At 51.3% G+C, this 23594-nt stretch overlaps 1 protein-coding gene across 5 annotated transcripts in view; it reads left to right on the forward strand.

The window, feature by feature from the left end:
- The first annotated feature begins 1725 nt into the window (after nt 1-1725).
- The window catches only part of Sirpa (signal regulatory protein alpha), a 38880-nt gene continuing 17011 nt past the window's right edge, over nt 1726-23594 (forward strand). For 2 of the 5 annotated variants that reach the window (XM_028878544.1, XM_028878545.1), the window contains exons 1-2: nt 2202-2731; nt 18700-19050. In XM_028878544.1, coding sequence (XP_028734377.1) covers nt 2650-2731; nt 18700-19050 — 433 coding nt within the window. In that variant the 5' untranslated portion in view covers nt 2202-2649. Of the gene's footprint in view, nt 2104-2201; nt 2732-18699; nt 19051-23594 lie in introns of those variants that run through there. The other 3 variants (XM_037205215.1, XM_028878541.2, XM_028878543.2) reach the window with 3 other exon arrangements.

Consider the following 23594-nt stretch of genomic DNA (forward strand, 5'->3'; position numbering starts at 1 on the left):
CCCCAGAACTATGAGGGGCACAGGGCAGGAGGCTGCAAACACCTCTGACTGCAGCAGTAGGCCCTTCCCCCGCCTACCCGAGGCAGATTTTGGAGGAGAATTTTCACAAGGCTTCACTGGACACCTCCATGGTCCTGCCAGACATAATCCAGAGCTGGAGACTCTCCTCCCTGCAGCCTACCGTGTATGCTAGAAGCAGGCCACCTTTCTTGCCTAGTTCCCTGACTCCAGACTCTTCTCCCTCCAGCCCTCTCTGGTCCAAGTATAGTGGCCTCTTGAGCATGTAAATCAAACATGGTAGTCCCTACTTGAGTCCTGCCTGCAGTAGTTCCCAGTTCTCTTGGTCTTCTGGACTACCCTCCAGACATGGTTACAGACTGCCGTCCTCAGCTAAATGAGCTAACATGCATGTGCATGTGTACACATATACTCCTTACCAGACCTTCTCTGTTCATTCTTTGTTGTGTTGTTTTTGTTTTCAAGACAGGGTCTCTCTGTGCAGCCCTGGCTGGCCTGGAACTCGCTCTGTAGACCAGGCTGGCCTTGAGCTTACAAAGATCCGCCTGTCTCTGCCTCCCAAGTGCTGGGATTAAAGGCGTGCGCTGCCACCACCTCCCGGCTCTCCGTTCATTCTTTCGGCTTGTGTGTGCCTGCGTATTCTACTAGACTGTGGGTGGGTTCTTGTTATAATCCCCTAGGCCCAAAGAAGCACAACTAATATTCCTGCTAGGGCTGCCCTGTGGTCGGTCCCTCAAGGACTGGCGCCAAACGCTTCTCAAACACTGTCCTTGCCCTTGGTACATGGTAAGCTCTTCTTAAAACACAGTGCAAATATCAACCAGTGCAACCCTCCGGATGGCAGTTCTGGGTCGCTGCTCCTCCTGGCCTGGCTGCTTTAAAGGAAGCCAAAACACAGAAGCAAGGTCTGTCTCCAAGTCTGCAGCTTCCAAGACGGGGAGAAAGGCTCTAAACCTTGGAAGCTGGTCCCCGTGCCCAACAGCTGCACCCCGCCTGCCTCTCTGGAAGAAACAACCAGAACCAGGCTTTTGGCCAGAGGTGCAGAGGACAGGGGGGTGCCATTGCATCAGGAGCTTTCCACCAGAGACCTGGCCTTAGGCAACCATCCTCCCTCTCTGAGCCTCCACATCCTCTTTATTAAGAGGCCCAGTCAGCAGGGCCTGCTTTACTTCATTACGTCCCTCAACTGCCATCACGGGAGGCAAAACTGGCTATCCCTGAACTTACTTCAGCTCAGAAACTCTCCAGTTAGTAGAGGGTCTTGATTCCTCTTCCCCACCTTGGTGCGCAGCCTTCTGCAGATGGCCAGGCACTTGATCTGACTGCTTCTAGTGTTCCCTCAAGGAACCCGGAGCCAGGGTGCATTTTGCTTCCAGAGGCTCGGTCCTTTGGGATTAGCTCTCCTTTCTGTCTCCCTCATCAGGGTCACTATTTTGCAGCCCAGGCCTCTCCGAGAGCACAGTTCTGCCTGTGCCCTCTCCAACCTCAGTCTACTCTCCCTGATGAGAAGGCCTCTGGTCAGTCTCCTCCCTAAGGCCCAGCCCTACCCTGCTCCTTTCTCTGACACAGCTTTCTTGCTGCTCCTCTCCCCCAGCGCGTCTTTACCAAGAGGCACTGAAGTCCTTCCTACACACACGCTATTTTTGTACCATCACTCTCTCCTTCCTCTCTCCCCCTTCCCCCTGCATTCACTTCCTGCTTTTGCTCTACCTCGGGCCAGCTTGGAAAGATTTGGGCCCCTAGGACCCACACCCACCCGGAGGCCGACCTTCTGCTTTGGGACACATGTACAAGGCCTCTTGGGGAGGGGCAGAAAGCCAGCCTCCCCGCCTCCTCCGTTCTCTACCCTGGGCCAGCGCGCCACGGGCAGCCTCTTGCCCCCTGGAGGCGAGGACTGGCCAGGGTGAGAGGCCGAGGCCAGGGGCGATCGGCCGCCACTTCCCCAGTCCACCTTAAGAGGACGGAGTAGCCAGCCCGCGGCGCCGACCTCAGAAAAACAAGTTTGCGCAAAGTGCTGCGCGGCCAGCCTCTGGGCAGCCGGAGCGGTGCTTCCACCGCCTGGCCGCCCTGCGCGCGGCGGCGCAGGTCCGAGCGGCTGGCGGGGACCCGCACGGGCAGAGCGGGCTCGCGCAGAGCCGAGGCGGGCGGCGCAGCTCGCGGGGCGCACTGGGGCGCGGGCGGGAAGGTGCGGGCGCAGGGTGGGGGCGCTCGGCCGGGCCGCCCTCGCGCTGGCCTCGCGACGGCTCCGCGCAGCCCGCACTCGCTCGGCGAGCTGTCCCCGCTCGCGCTCGCTCTCCGCGCTCGGTCCCCGCTCCCTCTCCCTCTTCCTCTCCCCCTCGCTCCCTCTCCCTCGCTCTCCGCTCCCCCGCCCCCGTGCCTCTGGCTCTGCGCCTGGCTCCCTCGGGTCCGCTCCCCTTTCCCGCCGGCCTGGCCCGGCGTCACGCTCCCGGAGTCTCCCCGCTCGGCGTCTCTTTGTAGGAGGGGGTCAGATCACCCCGCCGGGCGGTGGCGCTGGGGGGCAGCGGAGGGGGAGGGGCCTTAGTCGTTCGCCCGCGCCGCCCGCCCGCCCGCCCGCCCGCCTGCCGAGCGCGCTCACCGCCGCTCTCCCTCCTTGCTCTGCAGCCGCGGCCCATGGAGCCCGCCGGCCCGGCCCCTGGCCGCCTAGGGCCGCTGCTGCTCTGCCTACTGCTCTCCGCGTTCTGTTTCGGAGCAGGTAAGCACCCTCAGCTCCCACTGCCACCCTCCCCAAGCTGCGGGCTCAGGCCCCGCACACTGCCGCTCAGCTCATGTCGACAGATGCCTGTAACCGGGGTTACAGAATTGAGGCCCAGAGAGGGTCAGCCACTTGCCCAAGGTCACATAGCCCAGGCTAGAAGCCAGGATAGAACTCTTCTTATACGGATCTGCCCTGTGGACTGTGACTGTGCAGCCCTGCGCTGAGCAGCAAGGTATAGGATTGAGTTGGTTTACCGTACCCCTTGCCCAGCCCGAATGAGGAGGCAGGCTGGCCATAGCTTTCGGCAGTAGGGCGCCTGGATTCCCCAGTAGCTCCCTTGCTAGACTTGATTGGAGAGAGGGTGGGGGGCAGAGGTCCTCCCGCGCTGCTGGGCTGTTGGGATGAGGGAAGAGTGAGCTCTCCCCCTAGTACCAGAGCAAGCACTGTTCGTGTATGGAGGTGTGGGAGAGAGGAAGAGAGGCCTGGGTAATCAACAGACCCTTGGGAGACACAGTGGATTTACCTGTGGTGGCACAGCCTCTCCCTGGATGATCTCCTTCCGCTACCCTCCTGCCTTCCTTAGGCAGGCTTCTAGAAGCTCCCTGCAGTTCCCGCATGTACCTGTGGCTCTGAGCTTGTCTTCTTTGTTGGTCTACATCAAACACCTGGCTGTCTCCCGCAGGAGGGCTCTAAAGGCCGGTTGGCCAAGGAGTGAGGTCACCATTCAGGAGTCCTGCATCTTAAAGGGGTTTTGCAAAAATCCTGGGTCTCTCCTGAAAGGGTAGGAAGGCCAGGAGACCTAGCTGGGGAGAAAGGGAAGGGGGCCTTATTTAGTGTCTTCTTGGATCGGTGTTATGGGCATAGGGATCTCGGTACCACCTGGCTGTTGCAGGGAGGTAAAGATGTTCTCAGCACTCCCTCCTCACCAACACTTGCCTAGAGCCTGGCATATGATAGCAGTGTAGAAAGAGAGGAGAGCGAGCCAGCCCCAGGGAAGAGAGAACAAGCCAGCTGGAAGAGGTGGGGTAGCCAGGAGCTCTCTGCTGCCCTGCAATTTCCCCTAATACCCAGGAACCACCAAGTGCCCCTCCCCGTTCATAGTTTTCAGTTACTGTTGGGTCTTTTCAGGACTAATTGATGAATTTCGCCTCTCTCCTGTGAGTGGCTCTAGGGTCTGATCTGCTTCCTCCTGCCTCCTTGCCAAAGTTCCAGCCATGCCCTGCCATCCTCCAGGGCTTGGGAACCCACAGGTATCTCTCAGAAGTACAGAAAGCTGGGCCCAGACTAATCTCTAAATGCTTAACTCTAGACCCCTTTCTGACCAGACCCCTATGGTTCATTCACTGGCAAATGGGTAGTGGTTAACAAGTGTTCAACCCAGCAGGCTACCCTTCCTGGGCACTGACTAGGAGAATAACAGCACCTTTCTTAAGAGCATATCTATCCCCCACTTCCCCACCCTCACCTATAAAAACTATCTATAAAATGGCAAAGATGGACCTTCCGTTCTCATCCCTTCGGCATCAATAACCTGAAAAGGTGGGAGCCGTGGAGGGACATAGGTTAACTTCATAGCACACGTCTTGGGAGGTGAAAATGTGATTCTTGGTGAGGAAGGGATGATGTATGGCCATGGAGCTGCAGCCTCCCGGCAACCTGCACGTTTAGTCCACTGGGGCTCAGCATCAAATTCACATCTTTCCTATGGGAGGGGACTTGAGCCCTGGGTGGACTCAGCCTCCCTTGTTTGGGGCGTGGGATTTACAGGAAACCAGGGGTAAGATATAAGGACAGGCAGGTAAAAGGCGGTTGTCCAGTTTTCTAGGAAAATGGATTTGTTTGAGCAGGAAACCCAAATGTCAGCTTAGAGAAGACAGCTTTGGGTGGAATGACTGCTGTCTCTGGCAGAACTGTCATCCTGGGAGGTGTCATGTGATGGCTGGCTTCACAAGATCACTGCTTGGGTGAAGGGAGCTGGTCATGTGAATTATTGCCTCCGGGAGGCAGGAGAGGAAGTTTCTAAAGATTGCACTTGACATAAATGATGCCAAAGGAAAATTCTAAAAAGACTCCGGTGAAGTCACCACCGTGGGTTCTTGCAGCCCGGGTAAGGGCCAGCCCTGCTGTTCCGAACGACATGGGGACAGGCCTCACAGTCAACTACAGGAGGCTCACCTGGCCCTCGCTCGGCCTGAGCACTGGGAGTGGACTCCTTTGCTCTAGTAGAAGGTGGCTGAGGGAAGTTGAGGTTCCAGCTTTGAGGGGCAGTGGGCCCCTCCAGTGAACTTGTGACCCTTGGGTAGACGGTAGCATGCTGGCGGCTCCTCTGGGCTTTCCTAAGCCCTACAGCTGTTCTTACTTCCTCTTTCATAGGAAAAAAAGGGGGCGGAGTAGGGGCTAGCTTCCATGTTTGATGTGCATAGGTAAGATTCATTGAAGGCTCTGTGTTCTCTGGGGCCTTTGTGGCCATTAATTAATTATCCCTGCCCCCATCCCATGGGGACACATGGGCTGATTTTTCTTGCTTGCAGTCACTCAGTCTGTGAGAAGTCCTGATTTGGACTGTGTGGTGATGAGGGGGCAGAGAACCCATGTTTATTAAGTAGCTAACTGCATTCCAGGCCTGGTGCTTTGTCTGCACAATCCCATTTACCCGCGGTGTGCCATTTGGCTCTTCTTCCCAAGGGATGTACAGATGAGGAAAACTGAGTCCAAAACTTGTCCCTGGAGTAAGTGGTAAAGGAGCCAGAATTCTGGATACAGCTTCTGGTGGGAGGAATAAATGACTTAGGAGTATGCAGTCCACACTGTTGGGGTAGAGAAGAGCCACCTGAGGCTTAGCTGGAGAACTGTGGGAATGCTCCTGTGAGCAAAGGTCGAGTCTCCCTGAAGCCCACTGAGTATGGAACCAGCAGCCTCTTGGCTTCCCAGATGATATACACGGGGAGCGATGTGGCTTGAACAAGAGGCCCCATCTGGACTGGTGAGCTCTGGATTCCCCGGCACTGGAATGTTCCTCCCTGCGTCTTGCCCTTTGCAACAGATGGAGAACAGTGGGCGAAAGGAAGGGAGTCTAAAAGTGCTGAGTGGATCCCACACGCACCCCCTCGCTACTTGCAGGGCCTGCGTGTGACAGGTTCCTTCTTATTTGTCATCATGGGCTGATGGAAGAGGACCCTCCTTAACGTGCTCAGACGCCTGGCTCTGGAGACAGCTCTGATCATGTCATCATGTCACTCCCCAGCTCTCAAGTGGCAATCCCTTGAACCAAATTTCCTAGAAAAAAAAAAAGAAAGAAAGAAAAGAAAAATAACATCGGGGCCTGGGTGTTCCCCACCAGACCTCAGTTCCTACTTGTTTTCCAACAGGCATACATGTTCATATGCTGTGAGGTAACAGGGCTTCTTCACTGCAGACTGAAGCCTGGCTGGCCACTCACACACACCCAAAAGACCAGGGGAATCCCATGTGGGAGACCACCCAGCTGTTTCAGTGTTGGCCCACCACGTGAATAAGAGGCATTTGATTTGTACAGTATCTGTTAATATGCAACCTAGTTTGGCTCTTGGACAAATCCATGCCCCCAGCTAGCCTCTTATCTCTCCACTTTTGCTCCTGCTGTTCCATCAGAAATGACCTTTCCCGTACTTCCTTGCTTCCCCTTGTCTGCATCCTCATCCTTCCAGGTCGCTCTACATGCCTCCTGCTCCAAGGAGCTAACTCCTCTGACCCCATCCCATGATTTCATCTGTTCCTCTCTGAGGCTACTTATTACTTCTTCTTTGTTTGGTGACTGTGTGCATTGCGAGTTTAACTCTCAGATCTGCTTCTGCAGGCTCCCTGACTATTAGCCTCACCATGTACACACAACAGTGCCAAACCCCCCCCCCCCGGGAGTCAGGCCTGGTCCTGCCACCTACTTGAACAATTTGCTGAACTTCTCCATGTCTCCTTTTTCTCCTCTAGAAACGAGGGATGTCATTAACAGCTCTTTCTCAGGGAATAAGTCAATTAATGCAGATTCAGATGGTGCTTGAAGCATGCCTGGTGTCTGTAAGCTATCATACAAGCACTGCTTTATGCTTTTTGACTTGCTCGTCCTGGTCCCTGTTAGCGATCATGCAGCCAGTGTTTTATCCTGTTTGACTCACTCAAATGTAAAGCTGGGATGGATTTTTGTAAAGCAATCCCTCTAGCATGGCCCCTGCTCGTAGTGGGCACTCAGAAGACAAGGACCACGAGGAAGAACATGTCAGTATGACTCAGTGATCTCTTTTCCCCTGAAGCTTTCTCCTGGGGGATGGACAGGTTGTAAGGAAACCAGCACTGTGATCTAATTGCCTTGTTAGTGCCAATGAGCTCTGGACCCAACCTGACTCTAGGTGTCTCCCTCTGGACTCAGTGTCTGGAATTGTGGCTTGCCAGCCCTGGAAAGCTGGAGGGGGCTGGGAGCTGCTCCCTGTGCAGTGGGATAGAGGGCTGACTGAGCTTAGCACAGGTCTCCAGATGCAGAGTCAGGCCAGACCCAGGAGGGAGATGCCAGGCCTCCTACGATACAGGCTGACACTTTTAAAAGGGGGCTGGGCATTTCCACTGTAAAAGTCAGAGTTCTGACAGGATCCTGAATTCTGTGAGAAAGTGCTAAAAATAATCATCATAATCGTGGCCTCCATGCTACTGTGTGTGATCCTACTGTGTGTGATCCTAGTGGCTCTCAGAGCTACCCTGGAGGATGCACCATTGATGATTGATCATCTCACCCACTTGACCATCGAGGAAATGATGGCTCAGCAAGGTGTCTGCATTGGATGGCCACCCAGCTCAATCAGCCTAGGCTTCAAAGCCTGTGCTCCACCATGTTTTAGACATCTCCTTGCTTTGCTTGACAAGGTAGGGTGGCTGATGACCAGGGCTTCCGGCACCCTGCTCCCTTGGGACATCTCATATAGTTTTATCGATCAGTGCATCCTCCAGGAGATAAGGACAACCGATGTTTCCAACATGTGCTTCCATCTACGTGCTGGAGAGGGGTCTCTTAGGACGGCTGGTGCTGTTTTTCTGTTCGCACGGGGTTCCTGGAACCCTGGCAGGATGGGTCTTCCCTGTCCAATGCCTTGCCAAGCTTTTGATCCAGGAAGATGTGGAACAGCAGAGGCAGAAGTGGAAAATGTACAGCATGGTCCTTGGTGCCAGCAGGATTTCCTGGCACATCCATTTGGGGCTCCGGAGCTGCAGATCAGTTCAGTAGCTGAGGACATGCCGTGCTGGGGTCGGAGGAGACTGGATGCTGGGGTGATCAGCTGCTGGGGAAAATGGCTAGAATAGCTGATGGCCATGTCGGGACTACGCAGCCCCATTCTCCAAGCCAACCATCTATATCTTCCAGAAACGGAAGCGTAAGGTGGTAGAGAATGCTTAGTGTACCTGTCCTGGGCACAGAACACATGTTGTCTTCCCATATTCTTCCATTTTGGGGAACTTCAGACATGATGCGTGAATTGAGAAGGAATGATGTAATGGCCCCCAGCCTCGATGCTGAACAGCTTTCTGCCACTCTTGTTTCTCCTGGCCTTGCTGGGTGATGGGAGCAGGCGCAGGGAGTCTCGCACAGTGGATGTTGGACACAGCCATTCCTCATGGATGCTCGGGTTGCATGTCTTCCTTTGCGCTGTTGTCTGATGTTCACACAGAGCCCAAAGTATAGACTTTACCCATTTTATAGATGAGGAGACTGAGGCTCCCAAAAACCAAGCGGGGCTTCTTCCAAGCCGCTCAGCCAGCTAGAGCCCAAACCATGGTCTGTTTACTCTTATTGCTGTGATGCCTTTATTAGGGTAATTTTAATTGTACTTGTGCAGTATTTTTGAGCATGTGATCGGTGGCAGTGGGTTGAACAGCTGCTGTGTGGTTCAGGTACCTGGAGATGTAGCTGTGAATAAGGTAGGCGCATCCCCTGCTCTCATGGAGCTCACATCCTATTGAGAAAGCCAAAACAAACCCAAGGGAATCGATGGAGTGTCGTTGTCTGTAGATCATTTCCAGCTTTGCTTGTTTTGTTCTTCCATTCCTCTCCCCCAGCTAGGATCCAGGCTATGTGAGGGTAGAGACGGTGATGCTGAGCCTTAGCCCAGGTCCTGGCCCCCAGTGGGTGCGGGCTAATCTACATTCATGGAATAGAGGGATAACATGGGTATGAAAACCCCCTCTTAGAAGAGAAGGGCTGGGGGCCGTGAGGTTGCATGGGTGAAGACCGTTTCCCCAACTGCCACCAAGTCCCTCCTCCAGGGCCCAGGCCGTGACTACGCTACAGATCTCTTCGAGCATGCTGAAATCACAGGAGGCTCATGCCAGTGCCTGATGCGGAGGCAGCCCCAGAACTGGTGTTTACATTCCGGGGTACACGCCTGCCCTCCCGCTTCAGACTCCACAGTGATAGTGACCTCACAGGTGCCGCCGCGATGGTGGTGTGGGAGCACTCTGCATTCCGGCCAGGCATTGTCAGGAGGACCCCATTCCTGAGACTTTGCCAAGGCACCCAGTTAGGCAGTGTGGTTGAGGGATGGTGAAGGTGGACGGGAAGGGTGAGTGAGACCCCACAACCACCCTGTGGCCTTGACCATGTTTTTTTTTTTTTTTTTTTTTTTCTCCCTGTCTCCCTGGTACTCCATAGTCGGCTGGTAATGGCCCTGTTTTATGGGTCCCTGCAGAGACTCCATACTTGAGGCCTGTCCTGCTCTGTCCAGCATTGGTGGTCTTTAGGTGTCTTTATGGCCCTGTATATCCTAGCCTCTTCATGTGCTTTTGGGCTCCAAAGGGCAGGGAGAGCCCCCACCTCATTGAGTTTTCCCTCTGAAGGTGAGGTTCCGCAGGTCTCTCCAGCTGTGGCACTTGGCCAGCTGCTTCTTTGGCACGCACGGGAGACCATGTGGCAGGCACCCTCTGTGCACTCTTTCCCAAGTTCCTGGCTGACACCGGGACACACGTCTTCTTTTCCTGCTCCGTGCCCTGGTTTCTCCATCTGCAATCTTTAACCCATCCTCACTGTCCTGCCCTGCATGGAGGCTGTGAAGGGTTAAAGGAACTAATAGCTGAGCTGGAAAAGCTCTATGAAAGGAATCAGTGAATCACATCAGCTTAGCTGGAGAGAAATCCCATCCGGACACCGTCTTCTGCTGGCTCAGTGCATGGTAACCACGGTGGATGATGTTTAATAAGTGCATGTTGCTTTTAGGAAGGCCTTTAGCCTGGCCAGGAGAATGCACACATATCCGTGGCAGCCCAACAATGTAGAAGCCTGAGCAGGAGGCCCCATCTTGAGAGAAGCAGGAGCACAGGGTGGTGCCAGCTCCCAGGCTTGAGGGCTGCATGTCCTCGTATGGAGGAAGGCCTGGAAGCAGCAGCGGTCATCTTATGGGGCTGTCTAGTCTGTCCATCATCCTAGGAGGGCATGCGGGGCAGCATGGTGCTTGTTTCAGAGCAAGTCAGGACTGGAAGTTGGGAGACAGCCAATGGGTTCCTAACCTCCGCCCTCACTTCCGGGTGGGAAGAAGGCTCTTAGGTTGCAGAGGCACCACTCCAGAGACTGTGACAGTAATGACTTCAACCTCTCTCAGCTACTTCTGGTCCCCAGAGGTCCATTACAGTTCAAAGGGTGGTCACAGTACACATGCATTTGCAGTTTTTGTGTTTTGTTTTGTTTTGTTTCTCCCAGCCTTTGGGCAAACACTGCCAGGCCACAAGCATTCCTCTGTCACCTTCGGGTTCTGTCTGACCCAGCTGCTGCTCATCAGGCCGCTGGCCCTGTGTGCACAGTCTGCACGGTGTATGTTAGGTCAGAGAGACCCTGTGGCCCCTCCAGCTGAAGGACGTAGTCATCTGTTCTCTCCTTCTCCTTTAAACACCCAGATAGACGGGAGTCGCTGCCCGCACCGAGCATTTGCTCTCCTGGGTGCCGTGCTGAGCTCCTTAAGCGCGCCGGCCCCTTCCATCTGTGGCATAAACCTAATATCAACACCAGCCTCATTTTACAGCGAAGCCAGAGGTCCACAGTGCTTAGAATGCCAACTGGACCCTCATCGGGAGGAGGATGAGAATCCAGACCAAAACATAACTTTTAGCCAACGCCAGGTACTGCGCTAAGCCTGAGGAAGGAAACTGAGTGCCCGCTCTTGGAGTACTTACACGTCAGTCCGAGACAGAGAATCGGACACTAAGAACATAAAGTTAATGTGCAGTGTGTTAAGTAGTAGGTGATACATAGGAAAATCAACCAGAGCAAAGCGTGGGGGGTACCATTTCATGCAGGTGGCAGGGAAAGTTCCAGATAGGCCTGCGTGAGGGGACAAGCCATGTATGTAGACATCTAAGGAATGAGCAATGGACAGATGGGATGGCCCTGGGGTGATCAGAGAATCTGGTATGATTGCAAAAGAGCAAGGACATAGGGTCCTGGGGGCCACTGTAAGGATCCTGGGTCTCGGTGTAGTGGGGGCCTCAGCAGAGAACAAAGGGGAGGTGCCCCTGATCCAAGCCTAGAGGCTGCCATGACTAAGGGGGAGCATGGCTTGTGGAGAGATGAGGTGGAGAAGGGAGGCCACTGGGGTGGAGTGCAGTGGGAGTCGGGGGAGAGGAAGACAGAGTCCATCCACGGCTTGGGATTTGAGCCAGCCGGATTTGCTAATGGGTGGAGTGTGCAGCCTGGGAGAGAGGGATGAGAAGCCACGTGGTTCTCCGCTCAGCTCTCCACCACTGAACATGTGTTTTTGAGTAGGAGCAGGGCTGGATCCCCGCTTACAGATGAGGGAAGACGCTGTGCCAAGTCACCCCTCTGAGGACAAGACACGCAGGCCTCCAACCCCAAGCCAGAGCTCGCCACTGTCTGGGTACCTTAGGAGTTTGCCGCCTCACAGAGAGGCCACCAGGGATGTGGCACAATGCCTAGTCCTCGGAGTTGCCTGCTGTGGAGATAAATTGGAAACTCTTCCTGTTGACCAGGCCTCTTGTCTCTGACTCGGATGCTTTAGGGTGGGTGGTAGCGCCTACTGTACCAGCTGGACATATCTACTCAGTGATGGTCTGCCCCCCAAATATGTATTGGAAACCATCCTCCAAAATTCTAGGTTGGTGTAGATGCAGGCCAGCCCCATCCAGGTTTGTTGCTGGGGTCCCAAAGACTCTGCTCAGGTCCCGGACTGCAACGCCTTGCCTCACCTCTGTCTATACTCATGTGGTTTCTCCTGGAACACTTACCTTTACCTAGTCTCTGGTGGCTTCAAGACCTGGCTCAGGGGCCACCACCTTCAGGAAGTCTTCCTGAATCAAGCCCCTTGCTAAGACCCCACCAGGCTTCCTTTCATAACACTTACCAACTGATGTGTAGTCATTACTTGTGTTCTGGGTGCCCCCAGAGTAAGCTATTGAAGGATAAGGCCCAACTTCCTCATTTTCCTGTGGTGTCTAGGACAGGCCCTCCCTACCAGTGGGGGAAGCTTTGTAGGCGGGAACAGATGAATCATTGGGAGGAAAACCACTGACCAGCCACAGCTGTCAGAGCCCTAAGCTCCCAACTCGGGAACCACAGAGACCATGCAACTGTACCCTGGGGCAGCGCCCTCTAGAATCCAGCATCAGGACTCTCAGGAGGTTAGTCCTGCCTCTCCAGGGCAGGAACCTAGGTTTAGCGCTGTGCAGACTTTGCCCGCTGGGAGTTGATGGTGCTGATGACAGTGCCCATCCTGCTCCTCCCTCCTCTGACTACGCTCTGCGCAGAATCTCATTTCACAGCTTCGTCAGAGCTGGGCATGTTCCCATTTGGCCACACTGGTAAACCCGAGTACGTGGGTACACAGCGTGTTCATAAACAGGACCCCTATGTGCCTCCCTGATCATATACAGTACACGTACACTCTTAACTACACATGTGCTCATCTGCACGCGCGCACACACACACACCTCTGTGTACACACCATACATACATGCTTTCGCAGTTGCCTTCCCTGTGTACACACTCATTCACCCTTAGACAATCCCCCACCGACAACCCACAGTTCAAACAATCTTCCCATGGTTCACACCACCATACTCTATTTACACACTCACCCCACTCCCTTCTGAACACATTCCAGTGGTGTACTCCAACATGTCTCTGCATACGTACATCCAATTTTTGTATATGGCACCCTACTGTGTTTCTACCCAGAACCCTATATACCACCCCCTCCCCCAGTAAATGTGTGGATGTTTGTGCTTTGCACACTTACGTATATACACACATGCCTCTGCCTTCAGTATATATATACTCTTTTGTGTACACTTAGCATGCTTGTGTTCTCATATCGTCTGTGTGTGTCTATGTGGTCTGGGCATTAAATTCAGGACTTTGCAGGCTATAAAGCACTCCACCACACCCACACCACATCCACACCTCATATCTCGTTGTACAAGTACCAGCACGACGGGCTTTTCTACCCAGCCACCAAGTCACAACCAGAAGTATGGGCAATAGCACCACCAATGAAGTGTATGTTGATTAAGTTTGCATTGTAGAATATCTGAGAATAACATGAAAGGAAGAAAGGATTATTTTAGCCAATGGTGTCAGAGAATTAGGTCCATGGTCACTTGGCCCTGTGCACTTGGCAGAAGAACACCATGGCAGTGGGTATGTGTGACTGAGGAACTGCTCTTGGTAGACAGAAGCAAAGGGATGCTGGCTCCGGACTGGTTCTACACACCACCACCCCCCACCCCCCCCCACACACACTTCATTCCTTTGGAGTTCCTAGTCTATGGAGCAGTCCATCCACAGCCAGGATTACTCTTGCTCCTCAGTGAATTCTGCCTGGAAATGTCCTCACAAACACATCTGGAGGTCTGCCTGGAAATGACCTCACAAGCACATCTGGTGGTCTACCTCCCAACTCTCCTAGTTCATCTGAAATCCAGTCAAGTTAACAGTGAAGGTGGGCCCCTGCGACGTGCAAGTGATAAACCCCAGATGGCGGTGCTGATGGTGCGGAAGGGGCGTCCTGCTGCTGTGCTGAGGGTTAGGGGTGTTGGGCTTCTTGGGACCTGGATCTCTGGGCTGTTGCTATGGACTCTTCCAGGGATGAGGCTTTGGGGGAACTCGCACCCCAGGTCCTTAGCTTCCCTTCTAAGTTGATTTGGTTTTCTCATTAGAAAGAGAAGTTTCTTTTTATTCACTTCTTATAAATCCATTTTCATTTTTCCTCATCTTCAAAGCTACACGTGAATATTTTTAAAGTGAAGTATGTGTTTCTAAGCCCACTAATCAGTTCTCAGTTCCACCTTACTGCATAGATTGGTAGCATTTAGCATACTGGTTAAGCGTTTGACATTTTAGCCAGTAGAAGAAGAAGGAAAAAAAAGGTTCCAGATGATGAGGCAGTGGTCACTGGGAATGGAGTAGGGTAGAAGGTATCAGAGTAGACATTGGGAGCTGTTCATCCTACGGATTGGAGTCCTTCTGAATGTAGTCACTTACATGACTTCTTCAAAAATCTGACCTCATAACTAGTGTGCTAGAGACAGCCATGTAGGCCTCAGTTCATGGGGATCCCATGATTCATCATTGCCTTCCACAGCAACAAGCACACAGGGCAGTTACCCCTCCCTAGAAACACACTCATGTCCTCCTCATTATTTGTATCTTTTCCCAAAGTGTTAACCATTAGCTACAAAAAGAAAGACTAATATATTCAATGTGGTACTTATGTAAACTGATAGGAGAGAGACGTGTCTAACCCCCTACCCCCCACCCACCCCCACTCCCACCTCACTCCCACATGGAGCCCTAGCCCACAGAGCTGCTGATTTTACTGATCCAGGCCTCTTTTCGTAGACATGTGGCTTCTTAGTTCATCAGCAGATGTGTATGGAGCATCTGCTCTGTCACAGCACAATTATCAGGAGTTGGAGACACAGCAATAAGCAAAATGGACCGAACTGTGGAAGAGAAGTTCATTCAAACAGCAGACACACATGGACCATTCATGTTACATGCATAGTTTTCTTTAAACGCAGCGAGACACTGTATGCATTCCTTTGGAGTTGTGGGGCCAGTGCTGGACCTCATGCATGTAGGCAAGCGCTCTATCACAGAGTTGTACCTCACACAGCTGTATGTGTTCCTTAATGTTCATCCAGCCTAGAAAATCTGAAAAACATCCAAGGTAGAGATTAAAAAAGGCAAAGGCGGCTTTATCAGTTTTAGATCCACAGTCCAAAGACAGTTTTATACTTTGGAGAGCTCCTCGGGTTTGTTTGTAAACAGTTACACTTCACAGAACCCCAGGTACACTGAAAATACAGGTTTCCTTAGACTGTTTCACACAAGGGCTGCAAACAGGCCGTACAAACAGAAGCAAACCCCATGCTACACAGAAGGAATCTTTCTTTGGCAGTCTCTAACTCTTTTAATAACCTTCCCCCTGCACTTGGAGCTCAAGGTCTGGGATCAAACCAAATGTCACAAGATAACCCTGACGGTCAGCATATTTTGTTGTGATTATGTACAGCCTTTCAGGGCTGTGGATTTAGCCATGAGATGACTTCATAGAGGGATCAGTGGTCTCCTTTCTTGGATATAGTATCCTCAAGTTCCCATTGCTCTAAGAATGCCCAAGCAAACGTAGAGTGTTTTTGCAGGTGTCCTTAGTTTTTGGAAGGTGTGAGTTTATGGTGTTTTTATTCACTTATTTTAACCACAGTTCATCAAAGTGTTGACAGCAGTGGTCTTTGATAGTAATACATGAGGCTTTTCAAAAGATGTATTTTATTTTAAACTGTGTGTGTGTGAGGGAGGGTATGGTTATGTGAATGCAAATCCCAGTAGGAGGCATCAGATCTCTCTGGAGTTACAAGTGACTGTGAGCCTCTGTATGGGTGCTGGGAACCAAATCCAGGTCCTCTGGAAGATCAGTACCTACTCAACCTCTGAGCCATCTCTCTAGCCCTGATATTATTATTTGGTTTTTAGACTTTTTGTTTCTTTTAAATGCTTTGCAAAAGTTTGAGGGTTTTTTTGTTGTTGTTTGTTTATTTTTGCATAGCCACCATGCTATTTTAAACTGTGCCGTGGAAAATGTTATATCATCACACTTTGCTATGACTAGTCTATAATTCACCTGTGGGATAAGCTGTCATCCTCTTCCTCACCCCTGTCACTTGCCCTTTGGGTTGTTTCCCCACATTTTCAAGGTCTTGATGGGGAGACCCACCTGTATCTGTGATTGAGTCCTCAAGGAAGTGCCTAGCAGACAGTGAAGAGCAGCTGTCCACCCCGCCGGTCCACCCTGCTGAACTGCTCCCCACCACCAGCACCAGTTGTGACACCTACAGGGATACTGTCTGGTTTAGGCTCCAGAATGGTTGTGCTCTCTGCCAGGAGGCCAAAGAGAACAGGAAATGGTTTCATTGGCACTGACAGCATGATGACCCCAGGCCTGGCCCACTGGGGTGCGTTTTAACAAGCTCAGTTCCCAGAACAGAACCTGCAGAGAGAAAGAAAAGCAAGCAAGCAAGCAAAAATAAAAGAAAAAAAAATCCAAAAAAACTCTGTTGGAAAATACACACAGAGATTAAAATAATGTTTGGCACTTACATCACACTTTTAAAATTCTTCAAACGCTTTAGAAACACTAGCTAATTAATTAAGCTGCCTAAATCTGCTTGCAGTTGGTTGAGATCTCCAGAGGAGCTAAAAAAGGAGGGGGGGGGTTAAGGGGAGGAGCCAGCCCTCCCCAGCCCCAGATTTTATTGTCACCTGCCTGGGGTGTGATTACAGGCCTCTGGCTGCACCACAAGAATAGCCCTGCTCCAGCTTGTCAGCGCCCAATTCCCAAGTTCGCCCTGAGCGCAGCTCCCTCATCAACCGCTGACTCACCGTTCCGTGCACTGTTGAGGATGAGGATAATGATAACGGAGCTCCGCTCCGGCTCTGGGGTAGCCAGTGTTAGCGCCACTCAACAGATGAAGGAAGACGCTCGGGGTCTTGCCAGGGTCACAGAGCAAATAAAACCCCTACTTTCTCAGTTCATCAGCGCGTTCCTTCAGCACATATGTGTTTTGGGGACTGGGTCTCCCTGGCTGGGCTGGAAATCACAGAGATCCACTTGCCTCTCGAGCCTGTGTCTATTGAGAACACAGTGTATACCAGACAGGGGCTAGACAGTACTTCCTAGTGGATCTGCCATCCTAATGGTTGGGAAGATAACAGTCAACAGCAATATACATTATATAAATAATACAGCAATGTGATGATAGGGTTTAGAACTAGGACTTAACGGGCCAGTGTACAGCAGGAGCTTATGTATAGCTCTGGAACAATCTTCACGACAAAGCAGAGGGTAGATACCAGTTCCTTGCTTATGTCTGATTGAATGGGAGTCCATTCATGAATACCCAGCTGGCAAAGAGAGCCTGTTCTAGCCCAGGCCTGTGCTTTATGTGCTTCATGCATGTGGTGGTTCCCGTTCAACCGGTCTCCCATGACCCACTGGAATGTTCATGGCTCCCTGCTATTGGCAGTAGCTGGTGATGTCACTGACGCCCTTAGGAGGTTTCCTGTCTCTTCAAGCCAGTTCCATCCTTGTGCCCGTCTTGCTTGGCCACCAGCCCTACCCCTTCTAGGCTGGCTGATGCTGACTGAGCCCTGCTTTCTAGAGTTCTCATTTCTCTCCTGTAGTGTGAGACTCAGGCTGTGCCCAGGCTGGTGCTTGCAGACTCTGCTCATATCTGCCATGAAAAGTGGGCCTCAAGGGGAGCCCTGGCTGGGGAAGAGGACGAGGCAGGACAGTGAGCAGCTGCTGACAGGCCTATCCCAGGGCTCTGGGAGCCTGCAGTGAGAGCAGAGCCGCTCCATGGAGCTCTCTTGTCTTAGACTCTCTACCCTTGCCAGTGCCGCAATATCAGGCCATGGGCTGGTGGGCAAACACACAGCGTCTCTTTTACTGGGTCAGCGTAAGAGGGGCTGCCCAAAGATTAGCTATAGACAGGATCACATTAGAAGCCACTGGAGAGTCCACTGGGGACCAAGATCACCTGACTCACTGATCCTGTCTTGCGGCTCCTGCTGCTGTCATCCTCCCTCTTCTGTCCTCATCCTGTCTTCCTGTCTGGATCACTGCATCTCTAATGTCTGTGTGTCCAAATGCTCACGTTCCACGTCCACATTTTCAGCAAACCACCATTCAGGAAGGTGGTTGGGCCACTATGCTTGGATGTCAAGCGTTTTATCCACTGAGCCGCCCCCTCAGCCCCCAGATGCTGCCTTTACCATGCTCACCGGTCTCAGCCTGCTTGTTCCCCTCAGAAGTACATCAAGATGGGCTCATGGTAAACATCTTACAGATGAAGAAATGAATGCTAGGGACCATAAAAAGCCAAGGCTGAAGCCACACTCCCATCCCTGCAGCACTTGGCAGTGAGTGAGCACCTGGGCCTTCTCTTATGATGAACTGATGGTTCCTAGTGATGCAGCCGTGTGCTACTGAGCCCCTCCTAGGGCCCGAGTTCTCAGTTCTCCGACCACCAGACTGTTGAGACCAACTGCTCTGCCCAGGGCTTGCTTTGTAGTACAGAATCCACCTCTTTGAAAAGCACCACACATATCAGGGTCTCCTGCTTCTGCATCTCTGCTGAGTTCATTCCCTCAGTGGGGAGTCCAGGCTCCCAGTCTACCTGACAAGTTCATATTTGAATTCCAGAGCCCAGCTCAGACATGACACTTCCACAAAGGCTTGGACACTCTACTACACTAATCTATGTGACTTAGCACTCTGAGTCGTAGTTTTCCTTATTACAGTCTTGAGTTACAGGTCCACATGGGGATTGAACATAACACATGCAGTGTGCTGAACTCAATACCATTGTGTGTGCTCAATCAGTGATAAACTTAAACTTGCAGGATCCCTTAAGGTGAATCATAGCTGCCTCTTTCTTTCCAGAATCCCCGAAGAAGGAACTGAAGGTGATTCAGCCTGAGAATTCAGTGTCTGTTGATGCTGGGGACCCGGCCATTCTGAACTGCACTGTGACCTCCCTGCTCCCTGTGGGACCCATTCAGTGGTTCAGAGGAACAGGGCAAAGCCGACATCTAATCTACAGTTTCACAGGAGAAAAGTTTCCTCGAACTACAAATGTTGCAGATACCACTAAGAGAAACAACTTGGACTTTTCCATCCGCATCAGTAACGTCACCCCAGCAGACGCGGGCACCTACTACTGTGTGAAGATTGATAGAACAGACTCTGACAAGGAAATTCCATCAGGAGGGGGAACAGTGCTCAATGTGCTTGGTAAGTGAGCCTGTGCCTTCGTCAACCCCTGGTGTGTAGCAACAGATCATAGAATAGCATCCTGTGTCCTGTGAGTGTGGCTCACAGCAGGTCAGTGGGAGAGCATGGTCATGATCTGACCTCAGCCTTCAGCAGATCAGGGAAGCCAAGGCCAGTTCTTTGCTCAAGGCTCCAGAGCCAGCAAGTAAAAGGACATCTGCATCCTCATCCACCCACCCCACAGCCCTCTCTCTTTCTTGGTCACTGGTGAGTGCCAGAGTGTAGACCAGAATGCAGATCCCGGCCAGGCTCCTTGCTGCCCAGGCCCTAAGCATCTCCACAGGTGAGCCAAATACACAGGGGCTGCTGAGTAAACACCGAGCCTTTAGGAAAGCCAGCCTCGGCACGCATCACTTTCCCAAAGATTCGGATGCCCCTTCCATTCAGAACCTGAGGCCCGTTAGTGACAGGAAAACCTCTCCCAAATGTCAGTCAGATCCTTGTTCCGTATCAGGACATGAAGGGCCATTGTGTAAATGGATGCATTTTACTCCAACATCTAGAAATTCTACAATTTGTTGCAGTATTCTGTTGATAGATAGTTCAGTTCTTCCCAGATGTGAACTTTGAAAATGATGCTGCACTGGATGGCACATCCCACGTGTCTGGGACAGAGATACCCACTGCAAGAGGCCTATGATGTCATGTAGTATATCATTTTAATTTGTGTGGATGTTACCAGTTTCCCCTCCAGGTAGCAGCCAACTCTCCTCACCATCCACCCCTGCACAGAAGCAGGGCAGGTAGCTTCTCCTGACTTTGCAAGGATGACAGACACTGACGTTCCCAGGTAGTGTGTCTCTTGTCTAGGCAACTATGACTAGCAAGTGGCTTCCTGCCTCATGCCACGGCTCCATCATAGCATTTTCTCCTTAAACCAGAGCTGTGAGTGTCCACCTTTCCAGGGTGTTAGGACACTGGCCCTTAGGAAGCCATGAGGAATTGCCCAAGAGCTTGTAATTTGGAGCAAGGCTTGGCTTCTGTCAAGTCCTCAGTTTCTCTTTCTGTAAATGATAACAGTAATGGCCACCATTCTGGGTTCTATGGGCATCAAGATGTTAACAAAGCCCTAGATGGGGTGTCAGGGTCATTACTGAGTGTCAGAAGTGCAGTGACCAGGAGGACAGGGTCAGAGTCTAACTGTCTGGAACCATATCCAGATAAGCCACTCTGTTGCCTGGGTCCTGAACAGACCCCTCCACATAGCACCTTAGTGACCTCACCTGTCCATGGCACTCTCACAGAGTATGTGGTCAGAAGCGGTGACATCATATCAAACACTTAGAACAGTGCCTGGCTTGTAGGAAATATCCCATCAGTGGGAAGTATGTTGAGCTGTGTCCATGTGACCTTGGATGGGCCACTTTCCCTTCCCAGGCCTCAAATGTTGGTGGGGTTGGGATGAGTTGGTGGCTTTCCATATTGCTGCTTGTATGACTCATCTTAAAACTGAAAAAAAAACACACACCTTGTATCTACCCTAGAAATTCTTTGTAATTGGCTTGATCTAAAGTGTGTGTGTGTGTGTGTGTGTGTGTGTGTGTGTGTGTGTTGTTACATCTACATGTGCATGAGCAGAGGACTGAGGAGAATGTTTAGTGTCCTATTATATTACTTTCTGCCTTACTCCACTGACACAGGGTTTCTCACTGATCCTGGAGCTAGGCTTGTGGCCAACAGACCCCAGTGATCCTTCTGTGTCCACACCATTCCCACGGCACTGGGGTTATAGGCACATGCCATCCTATCCAGCCTTTTTTAACATGGATTCTAAGAATCAGAGTTCAGATCCTCATACTTGCTCAGCAAGAGCTCTTACCTTCAGATCCATCTCTACTGCTTGTGTCTGAAGTTTCTTACCATACCCAGGCTGAGATACATGTCCTGAAACTACAGAAGAAAAGCTGTGGCTTTTATTTTTCCCTGGCAAAGTTGGTCTCCCATGAAGCTGGTGCTCAAAAAACTTTTATGCTTCAGAACAGCTTGTGCTCTCTGGGTCTCAGTGATGAGCAGAATCATGTCCAGGAGCTGACCCCAGAGGGCTGGAGATGTATCCCACACAACCCTGCTAGCCCTGCTCAGACCCCCTAGGAAAGGGACCTTCTGACTTACACACATCTGTGTCTGAACAGAGCCAAATAAATCCTCTGTCTTCAGCACGGCCCCTCCCTGCCTCGATGACCCCCAAATATCACAGTCTTTCTCTGTGCTCCAAGCTTTCTAAATGACTTATCTGAATGAAACACCTGTGACCCCAGGCTTTTGAAGCTGCTGGCCTACCTCAGGTCCTGAGGGGGATTACTACAAAAAAGGAAAGAGACACAATATGGTGGCTGGCTTTATTGTGTCTTCTGGCTGCCAAAGAAGAATTGTGTAGTCTCAGAGCTAAAGATAGTAATCGTAGCTGTTATTTATTAAGCACCTACTGTATGCCAGAAGTCATGTTTATTCATCTTCCCAGGGTGATGTTTTTGTCCGCTTTGTGCAGAGGAAACGCAGATGCTCAGAGGGTTTTTTTTTTTTTTTTTAATACTAAACTAATCATCTGAATGGAAGAGATGATTCTCACCCACTATGTGCCTTTGGCTAGTCACACTATCCTCAGACTGGTCCTACAGAAAGAGTTCATCCTAGATACCCCTCTGTGGGCTGCAGAGCGCAGAGGGAGCAACCAGTGTCGGCTTCCAAGAGCTCAATTCGATGGCAACTTCAGTTGTTTCTCGGCACCCATGGGATACCCAAATCCAAAAATGTTCAAGGCCCTCATCCAAGATGGAGGAGATTTGCGTGTAACCTACACACATCCTGCCGACTATTTTAAGTCATCTCTGGATTTCTTATAATACCCGATATGATGCAAATGCTATGTAAATAGTTGTTCTATGCGTTGTTTGGGGAAGAGTGACAAGAAAACGTCTGTCACTATTCAGTTCAGATGCAGCGTTTTCAACAGTATTACATTTGCGGCTGCTTAGATTTAAGCACAGGGAGCCCCTGGGTTCGGGAGGATGGCTCTGCCTGCAGCCCTTACCACTTTAGGATCTTAAAGCTGCTGGTGTCTTGATGATGTGACTTCTTCAAGTGACACCCTCCTTGCTGTGCCCTCAACATATTAGGTGGTTATTAGGGAGCAAGTTAGGTGTTCACAAGTGGAAAAGTGGCATTTGCTATCTGGAAATGGTGCTGGGTGATAATGGGCAATTTGGATTAATACCCAAGGGACACCGCCTCTTTCCTAATCATCCCATGTCCTTTCAGGACCAGAAGTGCTTCTGCTTGCCTGGTGGGGCTGCTTGCTGTCTGTCTCTTTAATAACTAATTAGAAATCAAGACCCACCTTTGACTTTCTCAACACATAAGTGATCTTTGTTTCCAACCCTAAACAAAACCCCCCAGATTAAAGAAAAATAAACAAAAACATCCCTAGCCTCTCCCTTTCAAATATGGGACTTGGCATGGGTGAGACCTACTAGGATGTAGAGAGAGAGAAGAAACCCCACTCAGTGAATCCCTAAGTTCTTACAGGGAGAACTTAAGAATGAAGTCTAGGGCTGGGGAGACTCAGTGGTTAAAGAGCTTGTACTGTTCTTGCCAAGGACCCTAGTTCAGTTCCTAGCACCCACGTCAGGTGCCTCAGAACCACCTGTGACTCCAGCTCCAGGGGATCCAGTACCCTCTTATGGCCTCTTCAGGAACCCACTCATGTATAGACACACTTACAAAATTTAATTTAATTTTTTTAAAATAAAAACCTGTATCAGCTGGTCTGTGGTGGTGCACACCTTTAATCCCAGCACTCAGGAGGCAGAGCCAGGTGGATCTCTGTGAGTTCAAGGCCAACCAGTTCCAGGACAGGCTCCAAAGCTACAGAGAAACCCTGTCTCGAAAAACAAAAAGCAAAACAAAAATCTGGGTCAAGGACAGATCTGTGTGTCTTCAAGTTTGAGAAGCATCTCTGTGTGTCTGTCATCCAAAAGCAGGAAGCTCCCAGGGCCTCACTTCATCCTCACTGCATCCAGAAAGGAGAAACATCCCCCCCGCCGCGCCCCATTTCACAGGTGTGGCTCTGGGAGGTCCACACACCTCGGAGGAGCCATTGGGTTCCACCTTTATGGCTGTCCTACAGTACTGTGTGTTTCCTGTGTTTACTTCTGCAAATACTTCCTCTGGGTTGGCAGAGTTTCCAGGAATGTGGTTAGGAATAAAGAATGAGATAGGTCAGCAATCTCATGTGTGCCCAGATCATGGAAAAGCTCAATGCAGAGAAGACTTAGCTCTCAGGCCTGGAGTTCCTGGCCTTGCCTTACTGTCTGACTCACTCATTTTATGGAACTTTTGCCTCCTCCTCAGACAGAAGGCTAAGGACATGGACATCCCAGCTTTATCAGGACGAAGATTAATGAATAGTGTCAGCAGACTGGAAACACAGACACAGTTTAGTATTAGAACATGTACTGAGTGTGCATACAGCTCTGGGTCCAACCCCTAGTGCCCCAGTCATGATG

The sequence above is a fragment of the Peromyscus leucopus genome, chromosome 4 (genome assembly GCF_004664715.2).
Source record: "Peromyscus leucopus breed LL Stock chromosome 4, UCI_PerLeu_2.1, whole genome shotgun sequence".
Classification (NCBI taxonomy): Eukaryota; Metazoa; Chordata; class Mammalia; order Rodentia; family Cricetidae; genus Peromyscus; species Peromyscus leucopus.